We start from the raw sequence: 13,006 nt of genomic DNA on the forward strand, positions 1-13,006 counted from the left end.
TGTTATTATCCAAGCCAAACAAAGTTGGAGAGAGTTTATATTAAATAATAGAGAAAGGTTTAGGAGAAAATCTATGGCCATAATTTTTTTTTCATGTTACAAATTAAGAGTGGTGGGAAAAAAAAAATAGTAGTAAGTATTTTTCATATAAAAATGATAAGTAATCATTCATAGTATATCACGTTAAAATTGTGGTAAAATGGTTGTAATACTAGAACCGCTCACAGTTTATAATTTGTTTTCCATAATTTCACAACTAATCTCACATCTAATTTCACAATATATATTAAAATTGCTAGTTTAAGTATAGTTATGGATTCCGTTCCGTTTTGCCCAAAACGACCAAAAAATGATGTACATGTAAGCAAATTGGAACGAGAAAGCTAGTTATTCCATTTTGGGTTAAACTCCTGTACATTTTGGGTCATTTTAGCTGATTTCGATTCCTGATTTTGCTTCATTCTTGTGTTTTTTTTTAAAGAACTAAAACTAGAAAACTAAATCTATTTTAATTTGATTATTATTGTTATTATTATTATTATTTCATTGATGATGAATGTGCATTTGTGTTTATTTATATATTAGAGATAATCTTGGAATGATACATTGGAATCAAATGGTATCGAAATATTCTTTTATAATACACAAACTAAAATAGGCACCAAAACGAAATTCATAACATTAGTTAGAATATAAACGTTGGACAAAAAAACAAAAATAATGGATCAATGTAAAAAATTATGCTAAATTTGTCGATTGTGAGTGATAAACAAAAACCGGTAAGTTAATGTAAGAAGTAGTAAATAGAAAATGTTCAACTTTTTCAACCAATTATTTTGTTATGTTGTGAAATTGAGTGTGAAGTCCGAAATGTCCTTAGATTTACTTGCTTTATTATAATCTTTCTACTTTTCCCGTATAAGATACGCAACAAAACTCAAATAGCCCACACACTGTCCGGGACGGAGATAGTATAAATAGAGAAGCAAAGGGCACACTGACACACAGAACCAAAATAGCTGTTAAATTTTCTGTAAAAAGAGAAGTGAATAATTTGGTTTGGTTTGGTTAGTTGAGTGAGAGAGAAAAAAAATGGGTAGAGGAAGAGTGGAGCTGAAGAGAATTGAGAACAAAATCAACAGACAGGTGACCTTTGCAAAACGAAGGAACGGACTTTTGAAGAAAGCCTACGAGCTTTCCGTCCTTTGTGATGCCGAGGTTGCACTCATCATCTTCTCCAATAGAGGAAAGCTGTACGAGTTTTCCAGCACTTCAAGGTATTATCACCAAAACAACTAAACCAACTTTTGCACTCTACAAATCACAAAAAGGAAACAACAAAACACAAAAAACAAAACACAAACCCTTTTCTTTTCTTTTAAATAAAATGAAAGTTGATTTTATTTTTGGGTGTTGGAGTTTTATCCATTTCTGTGAAATGACTGTGTCTTGAATGCTTCGGTGTTAGATCTGCAACTGGGAACGGAACGCCATAAAAAGACGATCACTGTTGTATTGACTCTTCTTTATGTGTTATTTTTGGGAGAGTCAAAAGATTCTGCCTTCATTTATTTTGCTTTCCTTTTTTTCGCTTTTTTTTTTAAAATCTGCTTCTTCTATTTTCGTTTAATTTCGTTGTTTTAAAAAGTGATCTGAGAGAAGCTGATCTTAGTTCTTTTTTAAACTGATCAAAGCTAATTGAGAGTATTTATGAGAGCCTTTAGAAGAGTAAGAAATTCATTCATAATTATATGGTTCAAGCTTCAAGTGGAAATTTGTTTTTTTTTTCTTCATAGTTAGCCTTTTTCACCTACTCTTCTCTCATTTTTCTTCATGTGGATTTTATACTTAGTTTCCCTTTTCGTTCTGCTAAGTTTCTTAGCAGCTCCGTGTTGTTTAAGTTTCTAAACCACAAATCCAAATTTATGAACCATTCCTCTACGGCTCTACGGCTTACAAGATCTGTCTTTTTATCTTATATGCAGATCTTGAACTAGGGTTTTCTTCTTCTTCTTCTGTTTTTTGTCTTTTTATCTCTATTTGTAGTTGTTTGGTTTTCTTTTACAACTTATATTTCCTTTTAAGCTTTCTACCTTAGTTCAAATTAGTCTTTGTAATTTTTGAAAGAGAGTATTTGTGTAATATATTAGTAGTTTCTTTCTCTCTCCCCATTTTTTTAAGTCCAATTTGTTTTATACAGTTACAGCTAGCTCTGCTCTTCAGATCGGTCCTTTTGAGTCTCCAATCTTTCCAATGGATCAAAACTCTCTCTCTTTCTCTCTCTCTCTCCCCTCAGATCTTTCATATGAGACTTTTTAATGTCAGGACTCAGTTATCGTGATGGAGACATTTTTATTACATGAGTTTAGGGCTTGATCTTTCCAAAGCCCTAGTAAGTTTAGGGTTTCTGTCTTTCTCTCTCCTTTTCAATCATTTGTTTCCTTTCAAATCCAAATTGATGTGAAGAGAATGACATGTTTTTTAGTCTACTGAGTTTTAAAGAGTAGTTTACTAGTGATCTCCCTAATATCCATGGGTTCCCCCAATTTCATCTTATTACTGGTTCCAAAAATATTTCTTGTGTATCAAATTGATTTGAGAGCTTCTTCTTCTTTTCTTTTCTTTTTCTACAAAGAATGAACCCAAAAAGAAAAAGAAAAAAGAAAAAAAAAAAAAAGGAGATTTTATTCTGTGAGTTGATTTTAGGTTGAGTATGAGTATATGCACACGCAACTCAAGTAATAGCTAGGATCTATCTTTCTACACTTTCTTTGTTTTTTCTTTTTTGGTTATACTGGAAATGGTTATATTCTGAGAGATTAGGGGCTTTTGGATTCATTTCATTATATAGAAGGCGAAGAATTCATTTTACCAAACATATCATGAGACAAGAGAGCGTCTTTACTTAGAAGAGAGTTTGGGATTACAGGTTATTTATTCTCTGATGGAAGAAAAAACTTCATTTTGTTATTAAATTCTTAGTTCACAATATTTCCCAAAGAGCTTAGTTAAGTAACTGAGCTAAACAATTTTTTTTTTTTTAATCTAGTAAACATTGAACATAATTCACATTTTTGAAGATGAAAACAAAGCTAGCAACAATAATGTAAGGTGAATTTTAAACTAAAAGACAAAAACAAAAAAAGAAATAAAAAAATTATTGACATACAAGCTCAAGAGTCAATAGTTTCCTCTTGATTTGAATTCTAATGAGGCAAGTCCTAACTCATGAATCTTTTTTCTTAGTCATTGAATAGGCATACACTACTTACTTTCACAAGAGCTCACTTTTTTACATGCTTGCCACATTTCATTTGATCCATCATCTATTATTTGATGTTATATGCACCTCTTGACATGAGGAATTCTTACATTTTCCATTATGTTCATATTCAGCATGCTCAAATCCCTAGAGAGGTACCAGAAATGCAACTATGGAGCACCAGAGCCGAATGTATCCACAAGGGAAGCCTTGGTAACTGTTTAAGTTTTACTTTTACTTTTTTTGGGTGGTATAATTATACATTCTTACTTTATATTAATTAGCATCCAAATTTAATAACTGAAGTTTTTTTTTTTTTTTTTAAATTTTATTTGTCACATATATTTTGATAGTGGTTGGGAATTAGTACTGTAAATTATGATGATTGAGGTTGCAAAAATAAGTGCCTTATATTACTACTTAAAACTTGTTTGGATGGAAGGAGAGAAGAAGTGAGTAAAAAGAAGGAGATGGGGAGGGTTTAATAAACCTTGTATGGATACTGGGGAAAGATTTGAGGGGATTTGGAGCCTATTTTACCCTTTTAAACCCCTTAGTTTTAATTGCCCTAAATGGGGGAAGTCGGAATGGGAGAGAAGAGAAGGGGTTATACTTATATTCAAAATTTTAATTTTTCAATTGATTTTGCTCTTATAATGTCATTCTATCTATTTTTTGAAGTAGAAAAAAAGTATCATTATTTTCAATTTATATAATCATTCCCTTCGCCTTTACTCCCCTACTTAATATTTAAAACATCTAAGTAAAAGGGAGGAATAGTTCTCCCTATTTAATTTTTAAATCATACAAACAAGTGGAATGGTTATTCATTCCCCTCCCTTCTCCTTTTCATCCTTCTTTTATTCTCTACTATTCTCTTCTTCCAAACTTCCAAATACATTGTTAGACGTAAAAGGAGGTTGTTGAAGAAAAGGCAGAGAGAAAGGTTAATGAAAATTGTATGAAAAATATCTTGCCATATAATAAAGGATGAAATCTAGTACTTAAAATTTTTTGTTCAATTGCCTAAAACTTTTAAATATCTATTTGGTATTGTTGAAAGAAGTTGAGTTTTATCTATTGAGCTTTAGTTGCAAAGCTTTTGTGATAAATTTTTTTAATTAAAATAAAAGCTTATTGTTTAGAATGTTTGGCAGACTAAAGCGCCAAAGTGTTTTAAATCTGTTAAACTATTTCGTTACCAATTGCTAAAGAACTTTTAGACGGGAGAAATGATTAGAGATGATATAATAATTTTTATAATAAAAATGAATTCATAGTTACACCTAATTAATTTAATTAATGGTCAATATTTAATTAATTATTATTATTGCATACACTCTCAAAATGGGTGGACATTGTCTTTCTGAAAAAATTACTACAATATATTATGTCAAATTATTATTTATAATAAAAATTGAAAAGTGCACTAAAGAGATTTATCACTAAAACTCAAAATTTCAAACTGTTTTCAGTTTTATGGATCCTAAATATACCAAAGGTTATAAGGTCACAATTTGTTTAGGGAAAATTATATAGTTAAAAATAGTATATTACCAAACCAAGCATTTTGCTCATCAAATTTACTAGAATTAAGAGGTTGTATACTGAAGTATATAAAAATATAAAACATATTATAATCTTATAAGAAATGGTTAAACACAAACCATAACAATATTAGGCTAATAATACACAAACAGACTAATCAAGTTGCAATTAGAATTATTTGTAATTTTGTCCTTCAAAAAAATAGAACTACTCATAATCACTTATAAAGTTAATTTTACTTAGTAAATATCTAATGTAACTTAACATATGCCAACAAAATATGAACATATCTAATTCAATCCACATAATTTAATGTATGATATAAGAAGATTCAGTTTACCCTAATCAACCTTTCTTTAGCCACTTGAGTCGGGATTTAGTGACATTGCTCTTTATGTTGCAATTCATCCTAAAGCTTCAATGTTGCCACACTTTGAAAAATGTCCATTCATCACTAACTGCATTCCGTATGTACCAATGTTTGTCTTAGAATGCCTACTAAAAGAAAAAGTATCTGAAAAAATCTGGTTATCCAAAAGTTTATTATTCTAATTTTTTTGTTATAAGTGAGTTTCAGCACTAAGTAGATGGGAAAATATGATGGGATAGTTGTCATCCATTTTAGTGTAATACTCTGTTGTGCAATAGTATGTGGTATCATGAATTATCTATTTAATCAATTTTTATTGCTATACTTAGGAGCTGAGTAGTCAGCAGGAATACTTGAGGCTCAAGGCACGTTATGAAGACCTACAACGATCCCAAAGGTATTGCTATTTCTATTCTCAGTTATGCTGATTATTGAAAAGATGTTAAAACACTGTCAATTAAAACATTTGAGTTGTTATCATAATAGGAATCTTATGGGAGAAGATCTTGGCCCTTTAAGCAGCAAAGATCTCGAGTCACTTGAGAGACAGCTAGCTGTTTCACTGAAGCTAATCAGATCAACACGGGTACTCGCTCCTACCAACTTACCAGATTATATAGATTTCATAGTAATTATTCTTCCAATAATTTTCCCAATTGCATATTTTTTCAAAGTGCTTTTTAAAATATAGCTAGTCATGCATCATACACTGAATGAATGTATAAGTGTTGTATGCACATCAGTACATCCCACTTATATTATGAATTTTTTTTTCTTAGTGTGTTTCCTTGTATGTATTTGTGTTGGTAAGACTAATTGATTGATTTTTTTTACTAAGAGTAAATATAATGAATTCAATACCAGACATTCACCTCACAAAAGCTAGTCAGCATGCCAAGTTGCCTTAAGCTTATGGTCCATCACTATAATTATCTCTAGTTGATATATTTTACCGTACGTATACCTTCTTTTTTTACTTGATATTTTACTGTATAATTAATTGGCTATTATCTCTTTGATGCATCAAACTTTTAAGAAAATTAATGAATAAAAAATTTTCATTTATATATATATAAAGAAAAATAGAAATGATAGGGAAAAACGGAAGGAATCAATATAAAAAAAGTCCAAAATAAAAGAAAATTATCATTATGATTATATTTGAAAATTGATACAAATTTGTTTTTTATGCAATCATTTGTTCTTTTCCATAAAACATTGTTTATAAATAATTAAATTAAATTTACTAGTTTATATTGTCAATTTATTAGTTCTTTTTTTCCTTATATATTGTTGTATATGATAGTGGAAATTGTGATACCAATTGCTGGGACAGTGTAAGTTTTTATATCACTTGTGTAATAACGCTTTTAGAATTTAAACAAATAATAGTCAAGGCTAATAAAGAAAAAGCACACATAGAGAGTATAAGAATTTACATGATTTAGCAAATAGCCTACCTCCACATACACACACACCAACACAAGAACTACTTCTCCTCCACTAAGGAAAACTCTTCTTCTACGAGTACTCTCTTTTAAGTGAAGTATACTTCTAAGAGTCTTCTCCTCTTTTACGAGAACTTTTTTTTTAAGAGTTTTCTTTCCTCCTTAAATAGGAAGGTCCTTGTGTCAAAGCGGTCAAAAACTTATTGTATGTATAAATTTCAACTCATTTCTTTTATGGACAAGAAATACTCATTGCTTCTTTGACAATGAATTCCTTACTTCTTTGACAAGGGATTTACTTTCATTCCATGTAAAGAAAACCCAAAAAAGTAATCAAGTCAACTATCCCTCCACATCAAGTAAAGCCAAATAAGTAATCTAGTTTATACAAGAATTTGAGAGAATTTTCAACAAATCTTCATATTAATTAAAATTCTAATGAGTGATCTTCATTATTTGAATGATAGCTCCACCTTAATACATGCAAATCTTTTCAAGGAAGGTGATCATCCTTTGCACAGCCAAACTCACGTGAATCTATATAGACCAATTGCAAATTCGTTCAAAATCTTCTCTCGAACCATATCAAGATCAACATTGGGCTTTAATACCACTTGTGTGGTGGAAGCTTTTATATCTTTCGTATAATAACACTCCATGAATTTGAGTAAGTAACAATAAATGAAAATAAAAGAACAAGACATATAGAAAACACAACAATTTACATAGTTTGACAAAAAATCTACCTTCACACACAACGCATGCATGCACAGATCAAATCCACTATACTTAATAAAAGTTAAAACTCTCAACCTCTCTTACATAGGTCTCATTCATGAGTATTCTTTTAACCCCAAAAAACTATAAAACAACGCTTTTTCTAATACTCTTCTCCTCTAGTAAGTGAAACTCTTCTTCTAAGAGTTTTTTATGAGAACTATCTTCTAAGTGACTTCTCTTTTTTTATCAAAACTCTTCTTCTATGAGTTTTTTCTTCTATTTGGATAACTCTTCTTTTAAGAGTTTTCTTTTTTCCCTATATGGGATGATCCCCTTAAGCCAAGCCACACAAAAAATCCTTCATTGTAATGTCTTATATATGCCTTCAAATTTTATTCCTTTGTGGACAAGAAATATAAATTACTTCTTTTACAAGGAAAACACTATCCTTCTATACAAATAATACTCAAAAAAGTAATTAAGTTAGCTTTCCTTACATACCAAGAAATGTCAAATAGGTAACCAAGTTCAAATAGGAATTTGAAACAAATTTGAATATATATATATATATACACACACACACACATATATATATATATATATATACACACACATATATATTGTTAAATAACCTAGATTGTATATTATATGATTATGTGTATTATAAATTTTGCATTCTTGCTAAAGTTGCCACTACATTTTTTTTTCCTTTTGCAACATATTTGTGCCCCATTATTAGGGGATCGCACCTTGGACGTCTCCTTTAGGAGGCATCAAAAAGCATCATCTGATGACAAGGGTCCTTGGCATCGTATAATGCATTATGAAAGAATAATTGGTCTTGGTGATGCTTGGAAAAATAGTGTCAATTGACATGTCTCTCTCATGCAAGGGTTTGGAGGTAACGATGGAAAACTCCTAGAGTTTGAGTGCAAGAGTTTTTCTTGTGAGTAGAAGTAATATAACTTTACTTTTCTTGTGAGTAGAAGTAATGTAACCAGTAATATTTTCCTATTTGAGTAAAAGGTAAAATAAAAATTGGGACCGTAGGGGGAATTGGAACCAATAATCTGATACAAGATGGGTTGGAATTCTTGACGTTCCACACTAAAGAGAGCTTGTCTTTCTTGTGTAAATTAAGAACCTTTTCTGCTTTTCCTTGCCATAAACAAATCAACCAAAGCAGTTGAATTGAATTAATAAGCCTTCATCAAACTGAATAATACCTGAATGCTGAAAAAATATAAATGAGTAATATGAAAATGGTAAAAAAACTCAGCTATTTTTGTAACTTCTGTTATTCTCTATTTGACAGACGCAGTACATGCTGGATCAGCTTAATGATCTTCAACGTAAGGTATGAGAACATTATCAAAACTTCATTGAATCATGTTCAGAATCTTCACCCACTTATTTATCTCAAACTTTCATATGTACAGGAACATGTGCTTAATGAAGCAAATAAGTCACTTAAACAAAGGGTATGCAACATACCCAACTCTTTTGATTCTATACTAATTTTATTAGGAGTTCAGTATTTGATATAGAAGGCATTCATTTGAAAACCAAATAATTTGTGATAAACCTCCTAAAGCATACCTTTCATAAACAAAATTTGTAATATGCAAAAGAAATTTTTTTCAAAAGAATTGAAGTGCTATGAATTGACGAAACAATTGAAAGTAATGGTCATATTTGGCAACTACCAAATTGCATTGCATTATCAAAATAATCATAAACAGTAATAGATTTTTCTGCTAATGTTTTGCAGTTGATGGAAGGATACGAACTCCAACTGAATCCAAGTGTCAACGATATGGGATATGGCCGACAACATGCTCAACCTCAGAGTGATTTCTTTCATCCCTTAGACTGTGAACCCACGTTGCATATTGGGTATGCATCCCTGATTTTTTATTTTTTATTTTTTGGGTATCAATGCAACCGTAATTTGATACCAAGAAATCTATTTAATCCGAGAACTCATTACAGTCTCTTTTTCATGTCTGCTGAGACATTCAAGTACAGTACAGTATGGGAAAGTGCCTGAAAGAGTCATGATTCTTTTCTTTCATTAAGAATTTAGGATCATCATTTCCCTCATAGCATGGACTCTAGCCGTGTGTGCACACGTGTGAATCAATATGCATATATTGAATACATGAGATATATTCTCCAACTTAAGCCCGTTAGCATGAAAACATAAAGAGGGAATGGTCAGTAATCTTATATAATGTTAAAACTATCTGGCTAGCCATATTTCATGAGGGTACATTAATATCTTGTCAGGGAGAGGCTAAACCAAAAGAACAATTAATTATACTTGCAAATGAATCATGGTTTTCAAATGTAATGTTCTCAATAGTTTATAAGGCAATATCACCATCCATAATTACAGATTAAGCATGGATGATGAAGATCCACTAATTAAATTCATCAAACTGGTTAACTGAATTGCAGGTATCCGTCTGATCAAGCAGTATCAGTCGTCACTAATTCAGCCCCAACCTTGAATAACTACATGTCAGGGTGGATGCCATGATAAGAAGGGCATGGCCAGACATGGTTTGCTTCAGGCATTCCTTCCGTAAGAATCAGCATATTCATCTTTTTTTTGTCCTTTTGATGAAAGGAACATTTGTAATGGTATGTATTGGTGTGGAACTATGCTTTTAAGTTTTAACTGTCTACATGTAGTGTGTGCCCAAGTACTGCTCTTCCTTCTTTCAGCAGTTGCATAAGATGTTTGAGAATAATTAACTGTGGTTTGCGTATCAGAATTAGACCAGCTAACTATTCGTATACTCTTTCATGTCCATTATTGGATATAAATGTAGCTGCAATGACTAATAAGCCACTAATTGACCAAGACTAAGCACTACATGTGCACGAGCTCGACTTGTGGAATACAATATATTCATTAAGAATAAGCACTCACGAGCTCGACTTGGAAACAATATATTCACGAGAAATAATATATATGTACAAAATTCTATAGGCCCAGTTCTGAACTCGTCCATCAACTGACCTTAAGAGACATAAACTTAGAGTTTGGATCTACTCATGACCACCACTTCAAGGTGAGTCCTTGGGTTAACCACTTGGATAGCTGAAGCTTGATTTTTGGAAGGGAATAGGTAGTTCCCTTATCTTCACATGCCGAGTGAAAGCATTAACTCAGTATATCTTACTAAACATTAATTAGTATTATATATATATATATATATTAATTATCTTTTTTGGCTTAGAGAAATATGGGGAAAACAAGATTTGAACGAAAGTTTTCTTCATGAGAAGGACCAAGTAACATAGATGGAACAATTAAGCAAAACAATCATGCTGCAAAAACATTATTATTTCACAGTTCTTTTAATAATTAACTTATTGAGGTGATAGATTGTAATTTGTAATACATCACTTTTATATGAAATCACAACTATCATCACTTTTACTATACACTAATCACAAACTGCCATTTTAATCATTATAAAATTGGTTGTGGCCTTAGACTTGTTGGTAGAGAAAATGCCACTAATAGGGGGCCAAAGACAGCAAGCAATTTTTTTTTTATTGAAAAAGAGAAGCTTTGGTACCAAAAAAAAATGCTTATATCTATAGGCACATGATATGAGAATAGTGCAATTAATATGAGTGTTGTCTAAATAACACGAGTACAGGTCAAACTTAATGGACTTGGGCCTATACAGGCAAAAGGCTACTATGTCCTAGCCTAACACACTTGATCAATTGAACTTAGCAGGTTGAAATCATGCTTAGGTTAGTAGTGGTCCTAGGATTTTTTTTTTTTTTTTTTTAAGTTGTCATTAAGAAACTTAAATAATAAAAAATCTAATAAAAATAAAATTTGAATATATTGACATAAAAAAAAATATGCAAATACATAAAGTTTTACAATTTTTTTTTACTAAAAAAACAAAAAAATAAAAAGAGACTAACAAAAGATAAAATGAGAATTGAGAAAGCTAAGATGCTAACTTGCATTGGTAAAGGTACAAGTGTGAGAGTATGACATCTTTTTGAAAAACTAGAGTATGACACATCTGAGATACAAAAATTAATAAATATAAATTTTTAGGTGTATTTTAATATCTATGAACATAATTCATGTTTATTTTAGGTTTTAAAATTAAGTAATAATAACAATAAAATGCTTGAAAACGTTATCTAAAATTATAATTTATGTTTATTTCAGTTTAATAAATAAATATACTACCAGATAATAATATCATTGCTAAAAAAACAAAAGCACTTAGGATTATAAGGTTAACCAAATAAATTACCAAGTGTCATTTTTTTTTCTTGTTTGAGAAGAAGAAAGAAAAAAAAGGGTATAGATTCAATGCATGGTTTCTATTATTTAATTAAAAAATTTGCACTGTTAAGGTTAAAGAAAAGAGTACTTAAATGTTTTCCTTAAAAATAAATAAATAAAAGGTGTGGTTAAGACTTGGTCACGTAGCCTAATGCGTAGGTGAGAATAAGACAAAAGTTTGAAAAGTCACTCCCATACTTATAACATATCAGAATCACATGGGGGAGGCGGACAAAACAAAAAGGGTCAAACCAACTTATGGGGGTACCTATTAGGTAATTTTGTAAACTTTAAACTTGTTGTGAAAGTAGAATTACTTTACTTTGGTTGAACTCAAATTATTGAGAACTCAAATTTTTGAGATCCTTAAGTTAGAATTAAGCAGGGAATATATATATATATATATATTTTCCTGATGAACTGATGTTTGTGTATATATATTGTATAAATAGTATTACAATTACAAACTATTTTATAATCATTTTATAAACTGTTGATGCGATTAATTTTTATTGATTCTCATATATGCTCACCAATATATTAATTTTTTATTTATCAATAATCACTTACTATCGGTGCAAGTTTGGAGGATCTTTTAGCATAGATTTGGGTCGATGTTTGTCCAATCAAGACCCGGGGAGTAGAATAAGTCATGGTCCACCGTAACCCATCGAGAGCTGGACCGACTGATATAAATTCAGAAAAATTTTTTCTAATACAAAAACAGAATTTGTATCTTCCTTAGATGTAGATCTGAATTTTTTCTAACATAAAAATTGATTTGCATCTTCCTTAGATACAGATCTAAATTTTTCAAAACAAAAACTGATTTGCATCTTCATTAGATGCAAATCTGAATTTTTCAAAAAAAAAAAAAAAAATGATTTGCATCTTCATTAAATGTAAATCTGAATTTTTCAAAATAAAAGCTGATTTGTATCTTCATTAGATGTAAATCTGAATTTTTTAAACAAAAAAACTGATCTGTATCTTCCTTATATGCAGATTTGTTTGTTTGTTTGTTTTTTTTTTTTTTTTTTTTTTACACAAAAACTGATCTATATCTTCTTTAAGATACAGGTCTGAATTTTTAAATATAGCAGATTTTGAAATAAAAAATAAAGTCATAAGTAATAATGTCATGTTTGTTTTGTTTGATACAATTAGCGTAGGTTTATTTCATGAATGCAGTTCTCTTCTTAAAAAAGAAAAAAAAAAGATTTTTGTTTTTATTTCACATAACAAAACGGATCTGAGTTTTTAAAAGCTTTCTCCAAATCTAGATTTCTTTTTTTCCATATAACTAAAAAACATTTTTATTTTGT

At 30.2% G+C, this 13,006-nt stretch overlaps 1 protein-coding gene across 1 annotated transcript; it reads left to right on the forward strand.

The window, feature by feature from the left end:
• Positions 1-1,092: 1,092 nt before the first annotated feature.
• LOC112011288 (agamous-like MADS-box protein MADS4) lies at positions 1,093-9,890 on the forward strand. The gene is made up of 8 exons (XM_024043667.2): positions 1,093-1,277; positions 3,397-3,475; positions 5,510-5,577; positions 5,667-5,766; positions 8,664-8,705; positions 8,788-8,829; positions 9,120-9,244; positions 9,809-9,890. The coding sequence occupies exons 1-8, from the start codon at positions 1,093-1,095 to the stop codon at positions 9,888-9,890; spliced, it is 723 nt and encodes a 240-aa protein (XP_023899435.1).
• Positions 9,891-13,006: the final 3,116 nt, after the last annotated feature.

This window comes from Quercus suber, unplaced genomic scaffold (assembly GCF_002906115.3).
Source record: "Quercus suber isolate HL8 unplaced genomic scaffold, Cork oak 2.0 scaffold_275, whole genome shotgun sequence".
In the NCBI taxonomy this organism is placed as follows: Eukaryota; Viridiplantae; Streptophyta; class Magnoliopsida; order Fagales; family Fagaceae; genus Quercus; species Quercus suber.

Bases quoted from the DNA above. Each gene is read 5' to 3' on its own strand.
- LOC112011288 (XM_024043667.2), top strand. From the start codon at position 1,093: ATGGGTAGAGGAAGAGTGGAGCTGAAGAGAATTGAGAACAAAATCAAC. The intron at 8,706-8,787 runs GTATGAGAACAT...TCATATGTACAG, and splicing joins TTAATGATCTTCAACGTAAG to GAACATGTGCTTAATGAAGC. The intron at 8,830-9,119 runs GTATGCAACATA...AATGTTTTGCAG, and splicing joins ATAAGTCACTTAAACAAAGG to TTGATGGAAGGATACGAACT.